The following is a 25,686-nucleotide window of genomic DNA, read 5'->3' on the forward strand; positions in this document are numbered from 1 at the left end:
TCAAGTTTTTAATGTTGTTTATATGTCTATGTGGTGTTTTTAATGTGTTTTAAGACAAACCATGTGCAAATTCATGTCAACACCATTTTCTCATTAAAACTGCAGTGAAAAAAGAAAACGTGGTTTGAAATCGCTGGTGTTCCTTGCGTCACAAACTACCTTGTAATCAATCACTTCACTTGGGGGGCGGGCTTTAGCATATCATTAACTATGCTGCGAAGCAGGGGAGTCTCAAGAGAAACCAGGGCCCGGTTCCCCGATAACGCTCACTCTTAGCGCGCTAAGAAGACTTGAAAGATATATCTTACCAAAGTTGTTTATGTTCCTAAGTGTGTTCCCCGAACCATACCTTAGGAAGCTGCTTAAGATATACCTTCTTACGTACGACGTTACTGGGTGCTGTCCGTGGCGATGGTGCTGAATTGGTTGATATCGATGGCTCGAGAATCAATTATTCTCTCGTGCAGGGGCTGTTTATGTGAGAAAGCGGTGTTCTTTATAAAAGAAGCACTTCAGAAATAGTTGAAATTGCATTTATTAGGACTCATGGGATATTATAAAAAATAATCCAAACTATAATAGCCTAGCCTACATATTTTTAAATTGTATCATATATTGCTGCCATAATAACCATTTCAAATTTGTACGTGCTTTCTTCTCTTTTCCATTTTTGTTCGCTGAGGTGGAGCTGCAATGAAATATTGTTCTTGGAAATACTTTCCAGCATTTCAGTAATAAAAGTGTAGGCCTACATCTCGGTGCTCGGCAGTGATCAAAAAGGGTTTAAACAGTGGATTTTGTATCTCTTCTTGTAAACTCAGAGATGTGGAATCAGACGGCAATTAAATTACCACACAACCTGTTTGTCAAAAAACAGTAGGTACTAATTTGGCCAGGGATTTTTACGCGGGTTGGGTGAGGAAAAAACACTGATATTATGGATTCGGACGGCACTAAAATCACCGACTCACCCCTGTAAATGTTTAAAATACCATACAAGCCCATGAAAAACAATATTAGCGTCCGAATAGGACTTAACTGACAGTAGCCTATGCTTTCACTAGCCTTTAAAAGCGCTTTTTAATTAAATTAATAATATTGTATAATAATATAATTAAAAATCTAACAACAATCAGTGTAATGACAATTTTATTCTTTGCATGAAAACACTAACTTGAATTAGCCTAACTGTCTGGGTGTATTAAAGGGCACCTATTATGACTCTTTTCACAAGATGTAAAATAAGTCTCTGATGTCCCCAGAGTGTGTATGTGAAGTTTCAGCTCAAAATACCCAACAGATCATTTTTTACAGCATGTTTAAATTGTCATTTTTTGGGGCTCAGAAAAACGCGCTGTTTTAGTGTGTGCCCTTTAAATGCAAATTAACTGCTGCTGCACGTCACAGGGGGAGGAGCTTCACGAGCTTGCGCTTGAGCCAGGACAATCTCATCTGATAATATCAGAACAGAAACTCTCAGTTGCGGTGTTCATTTCATCACAGAGCCAGAGAATATATGCTGTATAGAGATAGAACAGGTATAGTTTAGTTTAATTATGGTTATAACTTATTTGTCATCTGCTTTTATCCACTAATACAAGCCTGCTGTAGCAAAACCCGTCCGAATGATGACCAAAATATACTGATGAGTTCAGTGAAGTTTATTGTACATCACACAAAAGATGAGCGTTAGTTTTACTCCAGAGAATCACAGTAAGAGCTGAATAAACATAGTATAAGAAGTGAGCATTAAAGTCTTATCCATAAACTCTCTCTCTCTCCCTCCCTTTCATTATCAACAACATACACAGCGAAATACACAAAACACTCGTTAGAACTAACAGTAAACAAATATAGACACACCTTTTCAGTGGGTGCTAAATAAACTGGTAAACCTTATATCCGTAAAACGACTCGATGAGCTGTCATAAAGAGCGCGCTCTCACTTTCATCTCTGCCGTGGTCAGTAACGTTAGGCCTGTTGCTCTGAAGACCGTAAGCTGGATCACGAAACAGTACAGATCCATCCTCGAGTAACAACGAGAGTAAATGAAGACTGCTATGTTCATTCTTACATCCAACAACAACACACCTCAATCGCTTAGGAGACATTCTTGTCTACAGCTGCTCAAGCGTCGAACAATGGCGGATTCTGTGTCCAGCTCACTCAGGGGCAGGTCTAGGCTCAAACTGAAGTGTCAATCAACCGTCGTGGGAGGGGCCTGCGCAATTCTACGTCACATTGCACCGAATCTGAGAACAGCTCATTCTGAGACAGTGCTTATGATTTATTGATATTGTAAAAAAAACACTGGGTGGATTTTTATCATTCTAGGGTGGTTTTGCTCACACACTGCCAACACACATTTATGTTCACCATGTAAAAGTGAATTTTGCATAATAGGTGCCCTTTAAAACTTCAGAATTATATTCGTATAGACCTGAAACAGTGATAAGGTAAAGCTAAGAGTGGTCCAGACCAACCTTACGAAAGTGTGACTTACAGAAGATATACTTAGTGTACAAACGTGTCGGGAATCGTGCCATAATGTTAAAGGTCCCGTTCTTCATGATCCCATGTTTCAAACTTTAGTTAGTGTGTAATGTTGCTGTTAGAGCATAAATAATATCTGTAAAATTATAAAGCTCAAAGTTCAATGCCAAGCGAGATATTTTATTTAACAGAAGTCGCCTACAGCGAACGGCCCGTTTGGACTACATCCCTCTACTTCCTTCTTTAATGACGTCACTAGAACAGTTTTTTGACTAACCTCCGCCCACAGGAATGCTCCCTCAACTCTACCGAAATTTGTTTATGTACTTGCGCACTTCTTATAACTTACTGTGTTTACTCAGCTCTTACAGTGATTTTCTGAAGTAAAACTGACGCTTCATCTTTTGTGTGATTTATAATAAACTTTATTAAACTCATCAGTATATGTTTGATCATCATTCAGACAGCAGACTTGTAGGCTATTAATAAATAATGGATACATACAAGCAGATGACAAATACGTTATAATAACCGTAATTAAACTACTAAACTATACCTGTTTCATCTCTATACAGCACTCTGACTCTGTAGGCATTATTGTCGACTCGAAATGAACACTGTTACTGAGAGTTTCTGATATTATCATCATTCCGTGAGATGAAATTGTCCTGACAGACTGAGTGCGAGCTCATGAAGCTCCGCCCCCTGGGTCGTCCAGCAGCAGCTTATTTGCATTTAAAGGGCACACACTAAACCAGCGCGTTTTTCTGTGCCCCAAAAAATGACAATTTAAACATGCTGTAAAAAATGATCTGTTGGGTATTTTGAGCTGAAACTTCACATACACACTCTGGGGACATCAGAGACTTATTTTGCATCTTGTGAAAAGGGGCATAATACGGGACCTTTAAGAGAGAGGTTAAGGAATAGGTTAAGAACTACTTGGCGCTAAGAACATTTTGGGGAACCGGGCCCAGGTTATTCCAGTATATTTTTCTGTTGATATGAAAAATCGGGTACATTTAGCAATATAGTGGGTGAAAAAAATATATATATATATATATATGATGTATATTACGATGTTATGATGAACTAAATGCCTTTCTCTACTGACGTTCTATTATGTTCAAAGCGTTTCTAAGGATACTGATTTTTAGAAGGCAGCTGTTATTATCGTTATGTATCCGACGTTGTAGAGAGCGATGCATAAAACTCATAACATTCTGATACATCGGCTTGTATACGATTACGAGGCTGTATGATTCACTCTTCCACTTCTTCTTCTGAATCAGTTTCTGGTTCAAACATATTGGCCTGAATTAAACCAGTATTTCCACTTGCCATTGTGCAGCGTTTACTACAGTAAAGGTGACCGAGTGGATCAGGTATTCTGAGCTGGTGTGAGTGAGTGGAGGCGGGGCTAATTTATTCATGGTTTCATGAAGCAAGGGTATAGAGTTACATTCAAGCTATTTTAAGACATGAATAAAAAATGTTCAAAGGAAAAAAATGTTTAAATATGTCAGTTTGGTGACCAAAGATTAGTTTTAAGGGATACAGTTGTTGACTACAGGGGGACTTTATGGTTTGTTGATTAGAGCAACATTGTGTTGCAACTGTACAGCATTAAATTGTTTTTTTCTGCTGGTACTGTATTGAAACCACATTTGTCATGTTAATGTTGTTTGTTGCAGGGTGCATGGTGCCACGCTGGGAGTGGGGTCTTTATTAGCAGGATTTGTGGGAGAATCCACCATGGTTGCAGTGGCTGCCTGTTATGTATACCGAAAACAGGTGAGGGACCGTGAAAGTCAACAGTTCTGCAGAAATATTAAAGCTGGTGTACTACCTTATTTTCAATGCAGAAGTGATACAATACAGATTGTTTCAAAGCAGTATCGCAGTAATAAACAGGAAAATAACAGAATCAATGATGCAAACTTCTTGAAATATTCAGCTCAAATCAGTTCAGTGTTGATTAAGTTCAGGTCAATAACTGTGTAAAGTTAATCAATTTTAAAATTAATTAATTAATAAATACAGAAGACAATAGTGCCATTATCCAGCTCAGTTGTGTGAGACTTACAAATTATTAGGCACTATAGATAAATAGCTACAAGAATAACAAAGTGCAGTAAAAGATATGTTTATGATAATACTTTTTTTTTTAAATATGATAAATACCAGTTTGCAACATCAAGCCATAATGGACTGGTAAAATAGCTAGAAGCAAATAACACCGGACGCCTTGCACATTCAGATTACAATTGGTCAACCTGCTCTTACGCTAAAAATAAGGTGGATATGTGAAGTTGGATACAATAACTGGTTAAAAGGGAACTGTATAATTTCTGTGCTTCTAGAGTCACAAACATGCAGAAAATAATGATTATTTTCAAACAAGTTGCCCAGCCTAAACTCACACCATTGGTTGAGCTGTTGCTGTGAAAAAAAATAATGTTTTGAAAGTATCACAGGTTTACGCCAGGGGATTCAATTTAATTAACATTTTTACATTTAACATTTTTTCTGTAATTGAATTAGTTACTTCTGATGTAGTTGCATTAAATACTGTATAAACTATAGAACAATTCTATATAAAACAATAGTGGATTTAACATAAAAAATAAAAAAATATGTTAAAATGTGTGTTTTTAATGTAACCTTCTCCCTTTAAATACTTTGGTCAGTTCAAGAATTATGTGAAGGAACTAAAAGAGCAGTTTCATGTCTATCCTTGTATTGCTCAACTGGGTGAAGTTGATTAGGATTTAGAAAGTAATAAGTAATGCAATACTTTTTAGAGAGAGTAATTTGTACAGTAATCTAATTACACGATTGAAGATGTAATTACCCAGTAATTAATTACTTTTTTAGAGTAACTTACTAAACATTGTAAACTTAGTAAACAACTAAACATATAACAATTTTATAATATATTTGTATAATGTATATTTTAATTAAAAATAAAGCTTAATTTTGTCACAATTTTCATACACAACACCTGAAATCAGTTGCGCATGGAGTCCGTTTAACGCAAATCAGGAGTATTATAGTCTCAATGGTCCTAGACTTTTAACATACTCGTGTTCAGTATCTATTCTGCAATATTTATTATTGTCAATTTGTGTTGTCAGAAGAAAACCCCAGAAGCAGAAATGGTTGTGGAGGAGAATAACTCTTCCCCGATGACTGAAATCACTTCCAGGACAGAGTTAGACGTCATTGAAGAGGCTGAGAATGAGCTGACGGAAAGAGAAGATGAGTGAATCAAAGCATGGAAAGAAAAAGCAAGGGTAGAATACTGTACACATGTTTTTTCTTTCATTTGGAGATGGTGAAGAGGTGGATCTCTGCAGCAGTGCAGTGTGTTGGATTTTTGACAATAAGTTTTAACTAGGACTTTATTCTATAGAACTAATGTTTCTACAGGTCTACAATCTCTGCATTACCCCAGGGGAACGGTGAGATTGTATGGGGTAGAATGAGCAGATTTGCATGTCTACATCAAATGCACTCCTGCACTTTTTAAACTGAGGCATTTTTACAGACGTCTTCCAGAGTTCCTGTTCTTCAGCCTGTGAATGGAGAAAGAGTGCATCACAAACAGGCTTGAAAGATGTTTTAATGACAGACCTGTTATCTGCTGAACTTTGACCCTGAGACATAACGTTTTCCTCTTGTATTGAGACGCACAATGAATAAGTGTATTATAAATTGCTTAGAAGGAATATCTTTTACTGACTTGTGGCACAGACTAGATTTGATAGTATATTTCAATTGATTTATTTTTGTATTCACTGCACAAATGTTGTATACTTTGCAAATGTCACTATGGAGTTATAGTACAGTACCGAAGTACAGTAGACTATATTTATGAACGCATGAACATCATTTCTGATCAAGTCATCTGATCCAGTATTTTGTGCTGGGACCACATTATAGAATCCATTTTATTTCATTTTCCAGATCTTAGAAATGTACTATACACTTTTCTTTCAATACCTCTTTTGTTAAAATACTAAATGGAATGTCATTTTGTGAGTTTTTAGGGCCTGCTTTACTTGTTACTCGGTGCTTGTGGCCTAACTGAATGACAGATCATATGTCGGCACATACAAATAAACTAAGCACCTTATGAATGCATTGTGTATATTAAATGTTGGGCTAAAGCTGTCCTTTTTTGCATTTCTGTTTTGCATCTGTTTTGTGCATATTAAAGTGAAAGGCTGGAGTGAGTCAGAGAATATTTTATTCATATTTCCTCAAATGATCTTGCTTTCCAGTTCTTGAAAAAATTTGCTTTTTACAACCAATACTGTATAACTTTTTGTATTTTTGGCAATTAAGTTATTCAGTGTTAATCTTCAGTGATAAATACAAAAATTCAGATGAACGGGGGAAAAAAGAAATAAAAGTGCAAGTAGTTTTTGCTTAATTCCACAATAAGCTAAATATTAAGTTATCTTGAACTCTTCTTGGCATCCGTGTTTCACCAGCTGCCTGTTAACGTGATTTATGCACGTTTTTGTTGCTTTCAGTGTCTGTTAAGAACATGTAAACATAACATGATGGCAACCAAAATAATTAAGTTAGTTGAACTGCTCTAATTTGAAAACTGGCAATATTTTGTGTAGAACCTCATTTAAACAGTTAAAAAAAACAGTCATGGCAGTAAAAATCAAAACCAGTATGGGAAACTTGTACGGTCACAATGAGTCCATATATACGTAGCAATGAAATGTTAAAAATGACAGTCTCTAACAATATAAATTAAGAACTTACAGTAAGACCATTACCTCATTTCCCTTACTATACCCACAATACATTCTTTTGAATTAAAATTCTCTAAAATTATTGTTGTAAACTCTTTAGTATTTAAAAAAACAAAAAAACATTGACAATGTAAATCAACGCCATATCCAACAGTGCATAATACAAACAAATATCACGCTTAAAGTAAAAAGGCAGTAAGGTTTTTCTTTTCCTTTCTGAATCAGTGTTAGTCATCACAGCATTTCCTGACAGACAGATGTTTGTTCTGAGATTCATTTTGGGGCGGAAAAACCTGAGCACTTCTGCTTGCAATTTGATCTCGGTAGATTGCTGTAAATTCCCTTCATCTTCTCGTTCATCGGATGACCAACAGATCATATCAGAAACAAAACATCATGTCCATTTGTAGAACAGATTTGTTCTGTGAAGTCTCTGTTGTTAGGTCATCGTGAGATCTTCTCCGTGCTGGTGTTGAGCGGTCCTCCTGACAGGGACGTTGTAATGGCGATCGTCCTCTGTGACGATACACACACAGGGCCACTCCTGCTTGTGGTCATCTGGGTAATGTGACACAAACTCCTCTGTGTCTGTCATGTACAGACGGAAGGCTTGAATGGTGTGTTTTAAGGCATAGCCCAATAGAAACATCTCTACCTACAACACACAAAGCAAACACGTTTAACTTGTTCTTTTTTTTGGCAGATTAAAGAGAGAGAGAGCTGCAAGTTAGTTTGTCAGTGTCACCGTACTTGCCTGTTCTACCCCTCCACTGAAGCCGATCTGGCTCAGGTGATTGGCCAGGAGGGTTTTTGGGTTTTCTGATGTGTCGCGGGCAAAAAGAAGCCAGCAGAACACAGGCACTTCTTGATCTGCCACCATGTTGTGATGAAGCTCAATGGCTTTGGCCAGCATCAGAAACTTGAGTGCTTCTAGAAGACCATACTCCTCTTCTCCACCCTGAAACACACGCTCACACAGATTCTGCTTCTCCTCTGGGCTCTCACAGGCCGCTGCTGCCTGCCACTGAATAAACAACAAAGACAGACATGAAAACATGAAATCACAGAAGTTATGATGATGTTTTTATCTGATTAACTACACAAGGTGCTTCAGAAACTGAATTTCTAAAGGCTGCGAGAATCAAGTACTCCATGATGCTGAAAATTCAGCTTTGCCATCACAGGGATAAATTACATTTTAAAAAATAGTTGTAAACAGTTGTTTAAAATGTAAAAATATTTCACAATATTACACTTTTTGCTATATTTTGGACCAAATAAATGCAGTCTTGGTGAGCAGAAGAGACTTCTTTTTAAATCTTTCCGATCTAAAACCTTTGATCAGTAGTATATATATATATATGACATGACACAGTAGAATGCAGTTCTGTACTGGCACGCATTTGTGAATCTCCCGTCTGTGTGACACACACATGACTCGTGCTCACAGAAAGCCACTTCAGACAGCGCTTGAACATTCAAAAACACACAAATCACACTAGTATCATCACAAGCGCAGTCTTAAATGAGTTAAATTAAGTCTTAAATGAATGTTGAAGTTGTGAGTAAATGGGATGCGTGGCAGGTCTTAAAGTGACAGTAGCCTTATAAAGAGAAAATCACTCACTGCTCTTTTTTATGCAGTGAAGACTATTAAGTGTTTAATAACTTTATTAAATTTCTGTATAGATCCTACCTGTTAGGATCAAGTCAAGTCAAGTGCTTATTTATTGTCATTCTTCTATATAACAGGTATAAATTAGAACGTGATTTGGCGTTTCTTCAGGCCCATGGTGCAACATGTTACCCAAAACCACATAAGTGCAAATACTTAAAACAACAAAAACAAATAAACACAAATATGTACATGTATATATGCACATATCCACATACACACACATACATATACATATACATACATATATACATATACCCACATACATACACACACGTATGCATACATACATTTTTTTAAATAAGAATAATAATAATAAATAAATAATAAATAAATAGATACACTGAGTATGACTGTGAATGTAAACATATTTGGCATAGCAGCAACACTAGTGAAGTAACTGATGCAGCTACTTTATGCAAGTACAGTTTGCAGTAGTACTGAGTCTTAATGGGTTAGTGTATGTATAATGTATAATGTTTACTGGATTAGATGTTCGACTAACCCAGTTATGAACCCTAATGGGTATGGTGGTATGAGTCTTATTGGGTTAGGTGTTCAACTAACCAAAATGAGTATTGGAAGACAGCCGGGTGTTGAGTAATCTGACTGCCTCAGGGAAAAAACTGTTGTGAAGTCTGCTGGTGGTGACACAGATGCTCCTATACCTTCTGCCCGATGGCAGAAGGGTGAACAATCCATGAAAGGGGTGAGAGGGGTCGTTCGCAATACGAATGGCTTTGCGGGTGCAACGGTTGTTGAATAAAGCATCTATAGTAGGTAAAGAGGTCCCAATGATCTTTTCCGCTATCCTCACAATCCGCTGTAGAGTTTTGCGGAGGCTGTGCAGTTCCCGTACCACACAGTAAGACAGCTGGTCAGGACGCTCTCTATTGTCCCTCTATAGAAGGAGGTGAGAATGGGAGGAGGAAGTCTGGCTCTCCTCAGCCTCCGCAGAAAGAGGACACGCTGCTGGGCCTTCTTGACTAGGCATGTGGTGTTAAGAGTCCAGGAGAGGTCCTCTGACATGTGCACACCAAGAAACTTGGATCTTTTGACTCTTTCCACGCTTGTTCCATTGATGTGCAGTGGTGAGTGATCCGCTTGGGTTCTCCTGAAGTCAACAATCATCTCTTTAGTCTTATCAACATTAAGAGATAAATTGTTGTCCCTACACCAGTTGGTACACCTCCTCCCTATACGCTGACTCATCGTTATTGCTGATGAGACCCACAACTGTAGTATCGTCAGCAAACTTGAGGATGTGATTAGAAGTAAACTTAGCAGCACAGTCATGGGTCAGCAGGGTGAACAGCAGAGGACTAAGCACACAACCCTGGGGGGCACCGGTGTTCAGTGTGATGGTACCAGAGGTGGAGTTGCCAATCTTTACAGACTGGGGTCTCCCGGTCAAAAAGTCCAGGATCCATTTGCAGAGGGAGGTGTTTAAGCACAAAAGGCTCAGCTTTGTTGTCAGTTGTTGTGACTGAACTAAACGGTTGGGACGATATGCGTACTGAAATGGGTACAGTGTGGTGGGAAGATTGTTCTTTATGTGTTTCATGACTAGCCTCTCGAAGCACTTCATGATGATAGGTGTAAGTGCAACAGTCATTCAAACAGGACACAGATGATTTCTTTGGCACAGGGATGATGGTAGCTGTCTTGAAGCCCACAGGAACAACTGTCTGGCTCAGGGAAATATTGAAGATGTCCGTGAGGACATCTGCAAGCTGATCAGCACATTCTCTGAGCACCCTGCCAGGCATGTTGTCAGGACCTGCAGCTTTCCGTGGGTTAACTCGGGATAGTGAATTCCTAACGTCTACTACAGATAGATGCAATGGGTGATCGGTAGAAGTTGGAGTGGTCTTCCTCGCTGGAATGTTGTTCTGTGCTTCAAATCGTGCATAGAAATCATTTAGGGTATCTGGGAGTGAAGTGTCGTCAACACAGACAGGTGGTTTAGCTTTGTAGTCCGTAATGGCCTGAATGCCTTGCCACATACGCCTTGTGTCCTTGATGTTTGTGAAGTGACTGTGGATTCTTTCTGCATAATTGCGCTTTGCCTCTCTAATGGCCCGGGACAGATTGGCCCTTGCTGTATAGAGGGCCAACTTGTCATCAGACCTGAAGGCAGAATCTCTAGTTTTCAGCAGCAATCGCACTTCAGCCGTCATCCACGGTTTCTGGTTTGCACGTGTGATGATGGTCTTGAAGGAAGTCACATCGTCTATGCATTTGCTAATATAGCCAGTCACCGATGCTGTGTATTCCTCCAAGTCTGTAATGTTGTGATATGTAGCAGCCTCTCTAAACATATTCCAGTCTGTGTGCTCAAAGCAGTCCTGAAGTGCTGAGATGGCTCCCTCAGACCAGGTTCTCTCCTGTTTCAGAACTGGTTTGGCATGTTTCAGAAGTGGTCTATATGCTGGGTATAGCATAACAGAAATGTGATCCGAACTGCCGATGTAGGGGCGGGGTGCAGCCTTGTAAGCACTGCGAATATTGGTGTAAACAAGGTCCAAAGCACTGGTTAGACACTGTTAAAACACTGATTACAAGGTTAAATGGGTCAAAAACAATGAAAACTAACCTTTTGTGCATCGACAGGGCAAGTAAAAATCTGAACCGGTCTGACTGGGCCAATAGAAAAAAAATTGAGCCCTGATATATTGAAGGGCACATGTAAATGTGACATTTATTATAATTGGTTATATGAAGATTGTTTTAAGTTCACTTAAATTAAAAGTTGTTATATTTTTTAGAGACTAATAAATGTTAAAATTGCCAGCTTTCAATTATACTGTCATGCTGAATGACTATAATTAAATACAGGCATAAAGACATCAGTAGCAGTATTGGTATCGGTGATACTGGCCTTCTTTCATAAAAAGACAATATTTAAAATATAGGCTACTGTCTTCATGTTGTTTCAACATTAATTTGGAGATTAAATTTGAAATTATTCATTTAAAAATATAATACAAACTTTAATGTTCGGTGTAATTAAATAGTTATTAATATATATATATATATATATATATATATATATATATATATTAAAAAAAGTGTAAAGTATAATAAGTATAAAGGTGTACCAAGCCTACGTACTCGACACACTGCTCTACAGCAGCAAAACATGGACCCTATATTCCCACTAAGAACGCAGAATCAATGTCTTCCATCTACGCTACGCAATCTAAGTAGGATTTTGGGAATATCCTGACTAGACCACGTTCCAAACAAAAAAGTTCTTGTGCAGGCGGAGATACCTAGTATGTTTGCCTTGCTCACCAGAGACATCTACGCTGGCTTGGTCACGTTAGATGTTCATGTAATGAGCCCAAATCATCACCCCTCCATCACCGTGCTTGACAGTTGTTATGAAGTGTGTGTGCTGATATGCTGTGAAAAAAGGACATTGTTCCAGAAGTCTTGAGGTTTGTTCAGATGCAACTTTGCAAACCAAAGCCGTGCTGCCATGTTCTTTTTTTAGAGAGAAGAGGCTTTCATCTGGCAACCGTTCCAAACAATCCATACTTGTCCAGTCTGCTTCTAACTGTACTGCCATGAACTTTAACATTTAACATGTTAACTGAGGCCTGTAGAGTCTGAGATGTAGCTCTTTGGTATTTTGCAGTTTCTCTGAGCACTGCACGGTCTGACCTTGGGGTGAATTTGCTGGGACATCCATTCCTGGGAAGATTGGTATCTGTCTTGAATGTTTTCTGAAAAATGTTCCTCACTGTAGAATATTGCCAATTTCTTCTGGAAACAAACTTTGTTGCATTTTCCTGTTATCACTGTAAAGCTGCTTTGAAACAATCTGTATTGTAAAAAGCGCTTTATAAATAAATGTGACTTGACTTGACTAGAATGATGGACTACAATTTGTTTGGAAATGGCCTTGTAACACTTCCTAGATTAATGGGCAATAACAATTGATTCTCCAAGATCATTGCTGATGTCTTTCCTCCTTGGCATTGTGTTAACGCACACCTGAATGATCTAGACCAGCAAACTGCCAAAACTTCTGCTTTTTTAGAGTTGGTCACAATTGCTAATGATCAGTTAATCAAAGACTGCGTTTACACTTGGCATTAACATGCGACCTGTATCCGGATGTTGTCCACATAAACATTGAAAAGACAAATGTAAACGCGCTTCTGATAGGAATGTTATCCGATCAGCGTGTCCTGGTCCAGAGGTAGTCGGGGACGCATTGTGTGTCATCTTTACTCTTAATCTGGTGTCGTGCCACAGACCTAATTTAAATATTATGCAGGAAACAGAAATCCGATCGGTTATCCAGATACAGAGGCTACTTAATGTGAACAAATGTAAACGCGCCATGTCCTGATTGGCTAACGATCCAATCTGCTTGATCGGATAACGGAGATCGCATGTTATTTCCAAGCAGTCAGGCACTGCTAATCAAATGTCTCTGGCTGCATAGCCAAAGACATTTGATTAGCAGCGCCTGACTGCTACTTACCCTCTTAAATCCTATGGAAACAGTGAAGGGTGCACTTAGTTTGTCACACATGGCTTCTCCATTTTGGCCTAGCTTTTGTTAAATAAACCATGAAACAGTGTAATATGTCATGTGTTGTTGTTCATCTGAGATTGCATTTACCTAATTTTAAAACCTGCCAGAGACCAGATGTTTTTTTTATTATGCCTGATACATAAAACCATAGAGATTCAAAAGGGTGTATTTTACTTTTCACATGTATATATACATACATGTAGGCTACATATACTGTATAGAGATTCACCTTTTTCTTAAGGAGATCCAAATAGTATTTCAGTCTCTCCACAGAGTCGTCCTCCTCACTTGCCCACTTGCATTCTGGGGGAAACACCCATCCACCAATCAAATGCTCCCGAGCTTCAATCATCTCTGGCAACTGTGAGAATAACCAGCAGCTGTTAATCTGAGCTAGAAAGCCTCACATACAGTGTTATCTTATAAACCCTAGAGCCCATATGTAATCTGAAACAAATGAAAATGTAAAGCATGCTTTCAGTTAAAAGGAAAGTTTGCTGATTTTCAACCAATCATGTTGGTAGTAAATATAACAAACAATGTTTACTCATTCTCCATGTTACCTGCACCCACATGTCCAGGTTTATTTGTCAGCAAAAGTCTGCCAGATGATGTGTGATACATTTGACAGCTCTAGGGCTTTTGTTAGTTTCAAAATACAGATTGCACTTTTGCATTTTTGTATTTCTGCCAATAGATAGTCAGATCAAGCCCAGACATATAGTCATGTAGCAACGATTTAAAAAAAAAAAAAAAATCATCTTCTACTGCATAGATGGCCAAGTTTTATAAAAAGCCCATCTTGCTAGCTATGAATGACCCCTTTAATGAAAAATTGATTATGGCATCTACCCTGACTGAGGTCTAGAGGGGTCTCCTCACCAATAGAAAGCCTTCATCCTGTATCCAGGTGGGCATGTTTGTGCTGGTCGCCAGCACCTGGAACAGCGTGGCACGGAGAGCACAGTAATTATCTCCTCTGACTCTCCTCAAACCGCTGAAGCTACGGGACATCTCACTGTAGCCCTGAAACACACACACTGATGCAAGTCAGACTTCTACAACAAGCACAGACAGGTAAAACTAGAGTGCAGTGGCCCCAAAAAGCATTTGGACACTTTAAGCACACTTAAAGTCCGCGTGAACCGGAAGTTGCAAACGAATTTTCTCCAGTGTTGTGACGTATTTCCCAGTGAAAGGGAATATTGAACAGAGGGCAGGGTTTTACTCTAGCGCTCCTCCTCTCCATCTCTCGCTCATTACAGACTAACGGTTTGAGGGGAGTGGTTAAGCGTTTCCCAAACCAAGCCGTCAAACCTACGTCATCAGAGAAGGAACGCCATTCCAGACCGGAAGTAACTTTTCAGACTTTGATTAAAGATGACGACGGAAAACAATTTTTTTCTGTGTATTAACTTGCACGGATTAATTGTTCACCACAAGACTAGTAATATGCGCTAACAAAGTAAATAGGGTCAATTTTGATTTCAGTTGGACTTTAATACTTAACCCTTTCATGCATGAATTATGACAACTTCAGTCAGGATTTTTTTCTTATGTGTTTTTATTGATCTTAGGCCATAAACTCGAGATTTTAACTTGTTTTTGTTTTTACACATATTTCAGCAAAATATCAAACCAAATTACATTTGTGACCCTGGATCACAAAACCAGTCACATGTTGCACGGGGTATATTTGTGGCAATATACAACAATACATTGTATGGATCAAAATTATCGATTTTTCTTTTATGCCAAAAATCATTATGGTATTAAGTAAAGATCATGTTCCATGAAGATATTTAGTACATTTCCTACCGTAAATATATAAATATTTATTTTTGTGAGTGAATGCAGCACAATCACGAACGTAAAAGGACAACTGTAAAGGCGATTTTCTCAATGTTTCGATTTTTTGCACCCTCTGATTCCAGATGTTCAAATAGTTGTATCTCGACCAAATCCTATCCTAACAAACCATACATAAATGGAAAGATTATTTATTCAGCTTTCAGATGATGTATAAATCTCAATTTCAAAAAACTGACCCATGTGACTGGTTTTGTGGTCCAGGGTCACATTTATTTAAAAAATAGTATACTTTAAGCACAACATTTTACACACACACAAAAAAGTTAGGTCACCTTTCTGATGAGAGTGCTTTTGGTCGTGTTCCCCTTCCATTCTTGCTCACTGTAGGCCAGTATGTCCACAGCTGGTGCTAAGCTACATCTGGTCTCTACACCAGGAACTAGACAGGAAGAAAACACAATTACCCAATGAGATGGATGCAGAAAAACTTTGGACCAGTACCTTTAAAAACAAAACAACAGGGCCCAATCACATTTTCAGTGATCTGATTTTCTTATACTTTTCCTTAACAGCAATGTTAATGGCTGGTGGATAGCATATAATCACTGATAATGCTATAGTAGGGATATAACGTGACAAACAAATGAATCATTAATACTTGTGAGCTCTAGTAGTGGTTTGGATGGCTGGTTATTGCTGGCTCCCATTTCAATGTCCTCTGCTCCCAGATACAGGTTTGCACTCCTAAAACAAAAAGAGGAACTATCTTGCAGATATTCACAATGATAAGCAGTCATGAGGAGTCTAGTTGGAAGAGCTATATTAAAGTACAACATGTACAACTCACATCCAAAAGATAATGATTCATCATGAAGGGCAAATTTAACTATCTGGATCTAAAGAAGCTTTGTCCTGATTTTTTTGTTCCTCTACATCGGTTCTTCACACTTTTTTCTAAATATTCATATTTTAATGAAAATATAAATAAACAACATTATTGTAAACATACAGTAGTTCCGGTTCAAGGAGTTGCAAGACTATACTCACAATACTGCATTTTCTAGTCTTCATTCATTTGTCTAATTAACAATTGATTCTGATGTCCAAATGCTTTCTGACCATCGGCTTTCCAAACTAGTGATATTGCTGGAAAGACTGAATTCAAGAATGACACATACTCATCCAGTGGCTCTTGCACTTCCTCCACAGTCTCTTCTGTCTCTTTTACAGGTATCAGCTTTATCTCTACCGTGCTACTTCTAAAAATGATATCGTCTTTTTGGGTGTTGGAAGTGTCTTCTTTTCCTTCATTTTCCTGGACAACACTAGCTTCCTCTTCCTGTTTTTCCTTTTCCTCTTCTGTTTGTTGAGGTCCAGTCTCTGAAACACCTTTTACAACTTCCTCCAGTAATTTTGCATCGCTCGCCACAGTAACCTCACCTTTGGCCTCAGTGTTTTCTACAGCAACAGAATCACTGTAAATGGGAAATGGTTGAGTGTTTATTAGGCAATTCTGACAAAGATGACACAATTGGGTGTCTCAATACTTTTAAAAAACATTAGAGGCATGTTTTATATGTATATTTTAAATTGCTATTATTGTATTCTATTTTATTGTCATAAACTACATTAAGACCCAAAATATTGCAAATATCAGTATAGATCAGTTCAAAAGTTTGGGGTCTACGTTTTTTACGTTTGTGAAAAGAGTCATATGTTTACCAAGGCTGCATTTATTTGATACAGTAAAACAGTAATACTCTGAAATATTATTGTTATAATATAACACAGCTATCTCTTTTTAATATATTTTAAAACATAATTTATTCCTGTGATAGCAAGAATGAATTTCCAGCAGCCATTACTCCGGTTTTCAGAGTCTGACAATTCTTCAGAAATTGTTTGAATATGTGCTGACCTATATATATACATACATACATATACACACACATATATATACAGTACAGGCCAAAAGTTTGGAAACATTACTATTTTTAATGTTTTTGAAAGAAGTTTCTTCTGCTCATTAAGCCTGCATTTATTTGATCAAAAAATACAGATTTTTTTTTTAATATTGTGATATATTATTACAATTTAAAATAATTGGTTTTCAATTTATTATACTTTAAATTATCATTTATTTCTGTGATGCAAAGCTGAATTTTCAGGATCGTTACTCCAGTCTTCAGTGTCACATGTGACATCCAGTCTATCACATGATCCTTTAGAAATCATTCTAATATGATGATTCATTATCAAAGTTGGAAACAGTTCTGCTGCTTAATATTTTTTCATAACCTGTGATACTTTTTTAGGATACTTTGATGAATAAAAAGTAAAAAAAAAAAGAAAATTAAAAAAATTAGATAATCTAAAAATAGAAATATTTTGTAACAACAATATACACTACTGGTCAGTAATTTGGGAAAAAGAAAACTAAATGTTCTTTTTTTGAAATAAATCAATACTTTTATTCAGCAAGGATGTGTTAAATTGATAAAAAGTTATTTTTAACCTTTTATTCATCAAATATATTAGGCAGCAGAACTGTTTCCAACACTCATAATAAATCAGAATATTAGAATGATTTCTAAAGGATCATGTGATAGACTGGATGTCACATGTGACACTGAAGACTGGAGTAATGATCCTGAAAATTCAGCTTTGCATCACAGAAATAAATGATAATTTAAAGTATAATAAATTGAAAGCCAATTATTTTAAATTGTAATAATATATCACAATATTATTATTTTTTTCTGTATTTTTGATCAAATAAATGCAGGCTTGATGAGCAGAAGAAACTTCTTTCAAAAACATTAAAAATAGTAATGTTTCCAAACTTTTGGCCTATATATATATATATAAATAAATCTCTAAACTGTCTAAATGTGGCCATTTCATAGCTTTAAACCGAGTCAAAGGTCACTATAATCTACAATCACGAAAAACATGTTCTCAAAATAAGAATGAAAGGAATGCTGCTCAGACAGAAACTGTCTTGAGGAATTGTAAAACACCTGATAAACACTACTTAGACCTGATACATCAGTAGCCTATTAACACATTAAAACATTATATAAACGTTATTACCCACAAGAAGACAAAGCCATACATATAACAAATGTATGGTGTTAAAAAACAAACAGTGACTCATTTAAGAGACAAAAATCTGATTTCTAAAAGAAATGTTGACACAATATCGCTACACTGGTCCTAGTGTTTGTACCTCGTGTTTAGCTTGGTGTGACATAAACTTTGTCAATTAATTGTTGCTATTATGATTGGTGTGATTACACTGCAAACTAATAACTACACTTAATCGCAGAACATTTTTATGAACTCATGAGGGTTTTGCGCCACCTAATGGTAATAACTGAAGAACAGGAAGTACTAGCCTCATTGTGTCAGTGGCTCTGGTTTTCTCAATGGGGCTTGATGGCACTGAGGCACATGTGGAGTCCAGGCCATTCTCAGTGGGTTCTGGAGCCTCATGCTCTTGCTCTGCAACCTTTTCACTCTTTTCTAGATCTGTCATAACATCTGTGACTTCAAGTTTGTTCACCTCAATAGTGCTGTAATAGAATGGACAGACTGGTTAGAATCCACACATACCAGAGTTATTACAGTTAACTAAAACTGAAACCATAAACTTGATATGAAATAAACATTAACTGAAATAAAATAAAATATAGAAAACTTAAACTTCAAGTGTTTATTTAAGCTAGTTGCCAAGGTAACATTTCTCATTTTTATTTTGTTTAACTTGATGTACAAAAATAACTTAAAATAAAATTAATAAAAATGAAAACAAAATCTAAAAATAAAAACTAATTAAAAATATGAATAAAAACTATAATATTATCTCAATGATACTAAAATAACTGGGGTGGACGATAAGACTAAAATCTTAAAACATGATAGAGTAGTAATAATTTTTAATGAAAATAAGGTTAAGATGCCAAAATTTAAGACGACATAGGAATTTCAAGATTCTCATTTCAATATCACAGCAAAAACTAATACTAGTCTAACTAATGTAAGAAAAAGAAAAATGTTCTCAAGCTTACTGAAAACAAGTAAACATTAAATAATAAAATTGGAACAAAGAAATTAATTATTCAAGCAAGAACCAAATTCAGTTCTCTTTCACATCTTACAATAGCTTGAATTTTAAAATACAATTAAAACGCTTGAAAAAGATCAACTTTCATGATGATGCAGTACTGCAATGTAATTCGATTATCAAATATCTGCAGTTTATCATGTCGACCAGTATATCACCCACCCCTATCATGGACAATTCAATTCCAGATGCGTAGGAACATTTCTTCCCAATTGTATTTTATTTAATTTTGAATGAATTCATTACCTGTCAGTTTGTGTAGATGGCTTAGATGGCAGTTGCTCTTGACTCTCAGTTTCCAAGGCTTCATCACTTGGTTTCTGGACTATGCCTTCTTTTTGAGGCAGCTTTTCCACAACTATGACATCAGCATTTCTTTCATTCTCAGAGTCCTTCACGAGACCATTTTCAATGCCAGGAGAGAGTGCATTGGTAATATCCACACCTGGAGAAGAAACTTCCTGTGAATGTTCCTGAGTTTGAGAAGCTTCAGATGTTTCTTGCTTCTGTCCTTCCATCCCAGAATGGGTCTCTGAACGTTTCTCCTCCTCTTCAGCTGTTGGCTCAGTGACGGGTTCCTCAGCAGTCACGTCAGCTATGCTTTTCTCAGTAACATCCGACTCATTAGACTGACCTAAAACACATGAGTCGGGTTCTGTGCAGCTGGTGTCCATCAGTGAATTATCCCCAGTGTCATTAAGACCAGCCTTTTCATGCGTCACTTCAGAGGTGTCATTCAGAGGCACTTCCTCAGTTTGGATCATTTCCTTCTCATCTGCAATCATCTCCACGTGCGTTTCTGGCTCTGGTTCGGAGAAGTTCTTCTCAGCTTCAACCTGAGTAAGCGCAGTTACCTCCTGAACAGGTGCTTCCTTAACAGATGTCTCCTCAGCAGGTGCGACTGTTGAGTCTGAACTTGTTGCGGTGGCACCTGCATCATCCGTCAACTGAGCAGCTGCGACGTCTACCTTTTCAACTGATCCATGCTGAGCCTCTATCTCCCCTTTCACTGAGGCAACGATCTCGGCAGGTGCTTCGACTGTGTCTTGAGGTGCTTCTGAGACTTCAGCTGCAGTGTTTTGGATCTCTTCAGTAAATTCAGTCTTTGTTTTTGGCGTTTCTTTACCTAAGATTATAGCTTGTGTTGGAGCAGTTTCAGGTGAAACATTGTCATTAAGTTCAGGAGCAAGAGAGGCTTCGGTGTGTAACATTGATATTGTTGTAGAGTAAGAGCTCTGTGCTTCAGGAATATGAGCCTCTGCATTTGGCTGCTTGGTTACAATCAATTCATCCAGTTGTGGTTTTGTTTCTTCTTTATGCCTGATGATTTGAAATGCATTTAAGTCAAATGTGGATGTTATGTACATGAAAAACAGGATTCACAAGTTTGATGTACCACTCAAACATGAACAAAATAAAGCTCTCTCCAGATCATCTATGAAAAATAAGGTTTTAAAAAAAATAGCGAGCCGCAAAAGTAAATAATTCAGAAATTTTCGCAATACTGACATCAATATTATGAGGACATAACCATTATACTCTATGCATTTGACATGTTAATGTCGTCTTTTCATTCATTTTGGCTGGAAACTTTTCTGGGACCTGGAAACCCACCACTATAGAGACGCACCATCGCACCAGCAGAGAAAGTACTGTACCAGGCACCAGTGTACCAGTTCTGTACTGGGACTTATCTATGCTGGATATTATTTCTTTGGAGCCATCAACAGCTCGCATTCATGGAGCAAAGACTTTAAAGAACTGGAGTGCAACATTTGACATAGTTAAATCCTTTGTTTCGTTTAAAAAAAATATATGTAAAATTTGTTTTGTGTTAATGAATATTTTCTATTTATCTATTGATTAGGTATTTTATTTTTTACCTTTTCCACTGCAATGTCTTACGATTCCTTAGCATAGTATTGCGATTCCTTAGTCTACCTGGTGGGTGGTTGGGAGGATGGGTGGTGTCGGTTACTCTTTAATATCTTGTATAATTTTTCTTATATTGAACTGACTACTCAAAAACAATTGTTCACAAAAAAAGTATATTGAGTACATGAATTCGGGCACTGGTAAGTACAGTAAGGACGCTGGCTCACTATACATTGGCACACTGGTGACTATTTCTGGCAAAATGGCAATGTTTTGGCAATGGCAATGAGGACATTGTACAACATCACTACTGGTATTTATGACCAGCAGAGCTGAATATCTTTCTCACATTATTATTTTTTATGTTATTTAAAGTACATTATGATAAATACTTTGCTTGTTACATATTCATGCAACATTTTAGCCGTAAATAAATTATAAATGTTAGCTAGATTATGTTTATTACTTGTCTAGCAATGTATGTTTATGCTGAAATATAATTAAATAATGGTTTGTATTTTTATGCTTTATAAATTCCTTTTTACTTGATTATTAAATTGTTTAATTAAGGTTTATACATAGTTTCCATGACACAGTTCAAGATACATTTGTATATCTTAGTGCTGGAGCTGCCAGTTTGCCAAGTTTCAAATAAATTATTAAACAGCAAGCACAAACTATGCAAAAGTGCACTAGTTCGCTCACTAGTTTTCATTCACTCCCTCAAGTGAACTATATTAGTGGATTGATGTAGGGAATAGTGAATGAGGGTATAGGGGGCGATATCGGACACAGCCATAGATGCTCCCTGGTTTTCACGGTGCATTGTGGAACTTTTTAGGGAGCAAACGTTTCAGTGCACTGGAAGGATTTTGCAATTGAGATAGCCCTTAAAATTGCAGACTCCCTGATCAGTGCCCTGATAACTGAACTAGGGAGCTGAATGAGATCATTGCTGTTCCATAAGCGCCACCTACTGTCAGAAAGTGAATTTGCATTTTCATTCAGTCTGTCTGCTGTTTTTGTTTTGTTCAGGTGTCTTATGTAGCTTAATTTCACAAAGCTAAAGTCAGACCAAAAACAAACAAATAAATTAGCTTAAACAAAGAAAAAAATAATCGGCAACCTGTATCGGAAAAGGCCCATTTTCTTGTAATATATATATATTTTTTTTTAAATCAGAAATCTGAATCAGCCATAAAAAATCATGATCAGTGCATCCCAAGCCGTTACTCAGAAATAGGTCACAATAGTGAAGAAAAGATATTTGCTATTTCCGTTTCATGGCGACTTTTGAGAAAGGGAGATTGTTACACCAAAAAATGTATAAATAAGAGAAATTCAACAAGTTAAAAGTACTTTACCTGTGCTCCTCATCTGGACTGCCGACATCTGTTCCTGCTCTAGTTGATGTCTTTGATTCAGAGCTGTTCAGCAAACCTTTAGTCTCATCCTCTGTATGGTCACATGGGTTTTTTTTTCCACAACAGTCCAAACTGTTCCCCATGTTGGCACAGGATACAGGGATAGTTTTCAATAAATCCACTTTCTGGGTTTAAGTTCTGACTGAAGGATGTGCAGTTATCAAGTGCAAGCAGCTTCCACTTCCACAGGGCTAGCCATATACAAATATTATTTCTCCAGACAAGATCTTACATGTCTCGTACCAATACATTTGAGCAGTGTCTGTAAATAAAGTATTTCTGTAAGACTAGTCCAGCTACAGGAGCTGACCGTGAACTGAACTTCTAAGTATCTGGTCATCTGTTCAAACCTGCAGATTGAAAACAAACACAAAGTCCCACATGAGTATTAAACATGCCATTTCTTCAAGTAAAAATACAGGTTTAGCATGAACATCAGTTGTGTCAACATTCAGGAGATTTTGGTTTGCACATATTTTTACCATGGTAACCACATTTTCTGCAAAAAATGCCATAATACATTTATTGTTAGTACTGTTAAACTGCTGTAACATGGTTAAGCAACCATCACAGTCATAAAAAATTAAACTAAGTCAAGATCATAAGACTCTGAAAGCATCTTACATTAATGAGATCTTATTTATAAATTGTAATATTGTTTCTACACAGTGATTTTTTTTAATGAATGATAAAAAGGATAAACAATGCAGATTTGTTTTCACTGCCTTTTTTGATCATATTTACCAAGGATGCCAATAATTCTGATCATGACTGTAGCTCTTTAACAATTTTTTAAAATCCCTATAGAAAAAAAAATTTCTTTCCAGAACCAAAACTGCTGAAAAAGTGGACAGGCACTGTTGACGCTCCACTTGTTTGCTTTGACTCTGGCTGTGTCTGAAATCACTCCCTTTAGTGCACTATTTGAGGTGAGAAAAACCACATGTATTTCACATGTGCAAAAACACATCTGGTCATATGTTAAACACATACTGTACTTTGCACACAGAAAATGTGGTTTTGGAAACCAAATCCAATCAATGTGATCACATGTAAAAACATGCTAAGTTAATGTGTTTTTTCTAGCTATTTACAGTAATTTCCGAAACCATATATAGTGGACACTACTGAGTGCACTCAATCCCATAATGCATCTAAATAATGAGTGTACAACCATGTACACTGAGCAGCTAGCCGCTAGAAAATACCCATGGACTGTGAGCGTCAAATGAATTCCTACGTTTCTCGCTGGTTACTTATTCAGTGGACTGTTATTAGTGAGGTAATGTAAAAAATAGTACTTCGCGCTTTGTGCTTTCAAACAAATCGACTGAGTGAATGATTCAAAGACAATGACAATGAGTCACTTACACAAACACCATATAAAAGTGAATTTTGCATCCGATGACCCCTTATCGGATGCAAAATTCACTTTTATATGGTGTTTGCATATAAATGTGTCTTTGCAGTGTGTGGACACAACAATCATACAATGAAAAAAATCCATTCACTCCTTTTTTTTTTTAATCCTCAAAACGTCTAAACACTCAATCAGTCTGAGCACTATGATGTCATAATGCTCATGCTCCACCCACGACCACTGACTTGGAGTCTCAAGTATTAGCATATTTCTGCCCTCAGCCATTGACACCCCCCATGGAAGAGAGGGGTGGGGTGAGCAGTTGCTCATTATCATTTAAAGAGACATGCACTGAAACAGGTCACTGTCAACAAAGCTGTTTTTGAGGAGGTAAAAAGGGTGTTGTTTTACACAACCATTGAGGAATTTTAACCAAAGTATATTAAACTTTACATGAACACCCTAAAGAATCATACCAACTTGTGGAAAATGGGCATCCGATGACCCCTTTAACAAAACAGTAAATTAGTCTAAACAAATCTTTTGGCTGAATAGATTCAAGAGATTCGAGTCAGCGGAATTAATTAAAACCCCTAGTAAGGTACATTTTTGCTAGGGAGTTTCCATTCTTTGCCTGATAATACACTAAAATAACCCATGCATGAGCAAATTCAAACTTAAAGCTAAAATACATAATATCACAAAATATTTCATAACAAGTTACTCCTTGTACCAGAACGACACAACATTTAAATAGAAGATTTACAGTATTCTAACTAATTACTGTACATCTATTTTCAGAAGTCCAGCTAAAATACACAAGGTTAACTCTCAGTTTCGTATTATATGTTCAGTTTCACAATAATGTACCATATGTTAATGTTAATCATTTGAGTTTTAGTCTGTTTGTACATTATACATGGTGAGTGAGGGTGTTTTGCGGCGCATGGCACAAGCGTCAGCACTCTGAATGTTGACATTGTTTACCAGAGATAATATTGCAACACTCTGTCCTACATGTAAATTTAAAGTAACGTAACGTCAACAAACAGAGGCTAAAATATTATTTAAGCAAGCCTAATGTATTTAACAGAGATTTCCAAGCTCAGTGTTATTTAATAAGAGCCACCATAACAACTGTCAACGTCATCCGCGTGGCTGTTCGAAATTAATCGATACTTTATATCGACAAAATAATCCATGAATGTTAAAATACACAAATGTCATAATTCCTACCTAAATGTAAAGATTTCTCCCTTTACTTGACAAGACAGCCATTCTTTTTGCGTCCAGGAAGACCCGACGTGTATTATGACTGAAGTTTCACTTTCCGTCTATATATACTGCCACAGGAAACCCTGTGAACTTAAGGTTTCTCGAGCTGATAATATCAGTTTTTAACAGAGTAAGTTCATTTTTAACCCTAAACCTAACCAAAAGAGGAAAAAGTCCAGCCAGCGAGTTGCTTAATTTATTTTATTCGCTCTTGTTCTTCATTTAAAGCTCTTGAAGAGGGCAGAGCATGGTCTCAGATTAAAGGAATGTAGTGAAATCTGATTCCAAAGGTCTCCACATCCATTAGACACACATATA

General features: G+C 37.0%; 3 protein-coding genes across 6 annotated transcripts in view; 1 reads left to right on the forward strand and 2 right to left on the reverse strand.

Moving 5' to 3' along the window:
- ankha (ANKH inorganic pyrophosphate transport regulator a) overlaps positions 1 to 6,728 on the forward strand; it is a 32,470-nt gene extending 25,742 nt beyond the window's left edge. Inside the window, exons 11-13 of one of the 3 annotated variants that reach the window (XM_084102764.1) lie at positions 4,189 to 4,288; positions 5,632 to 5,790; positions 5,927 to 6,728. In XM_084102764.1, the coding sequence (XP_083958890.1) occupies positions 4,189 to 4,288; positions 5,632 to 5,763 (232 nt within the window). In that variant the 3' untranslated portion in view covers positions 5,764 to 5,790; positions 5,927 to 6,728. Of the gene's footprint in view, positions 1 to 4,188; positions 4,289 to 5,631 lie in introns of all 3 variants that reach the window. The other 2 variants (XM_084102763.1, XM_084102765.1) reach the window with 2 other exon arrangements.
- A 1-nt stretch (position 6,729) lies between these two features.
- On the reverse strand, positions 6,730 to 25,628 carry LOC311075390 (uncharacterized protein). Of its 2 annotated transcripts, none has more exons than XM_084102761.1 (11): positions 25,330 to 25,628; positions 22,674 to 23,083; positions 19,681 to 20,754; positions 18,707 to 18,883; positions 16,487 to 16,783; positions 15,967 to 16,052; positions 15,641 to 15,747; positions 14,379 to 14,522; positions 13,726 to 13,857; positions 8,024 to 8,293; positions 6,730 to 7,924 (listed from the first exon to the last, which is right to left on the reverse strand). In XM_084102761.1, exons 2-11 carry the CDS (start codon positions 22,814 to 22,816, stop codon positions 7,709 to 7,711), a joined length of 2,646 nt encoding a protein of 881 aa, XP_083958887.1. In that variant the 5' UTR covers positions 22,817 to 23,083; positions 25,330 to 25,628; the 3' UTR covers positions 6,730 to 7,708. The 2 variants fall into 2 exon arrangements, with proteins under 2 accessions (XP_083958887.1, XP_083958888.1); XM_084102762.1 differs by having other exon boundaries at positions 6,730 to 7,920; positions 8,020 to 8,293; positions 25,330 to 25,467.
- Positions 10,142 to 12,347, reverse strand: LOC311075392 (uncharacterized protein). The gene is made up of 2 exons (XM_084102766.1): positions 12,242 to 12,347; positions 10,142 to 11,443 (listed from the first exon to the last, which is right to left on the reverse strand). The coding sequence occupies exon 2, from the start codon at positions 11,386 to 11,388 to the stop codon at positions 10,267 to 10,269; it is 1,122 nt and encodes a 373-aa protein (XP_083958892.1). The 5' UTR covers positions 11,389 to 11,443; positions 12,242 to 12,347; the 3' UTR covers positions 10,142 to 10,266.
- Positions 25,629 to 25,686: the final 58 nt, after the last annotated feature.

This window comes from Abramis brama, assembly GCF_963993115.1.
Source record: "Abramis brama genome assembly, chromosome: 24".
In the NCBI taxonomy this organism is placed as follows: domain Eukaryota; kingdom Metazoa; phylum Chordata; class Actinopteri; order Cypriniformes; family Leuciscidae; genus Abramis; species Abramis brama.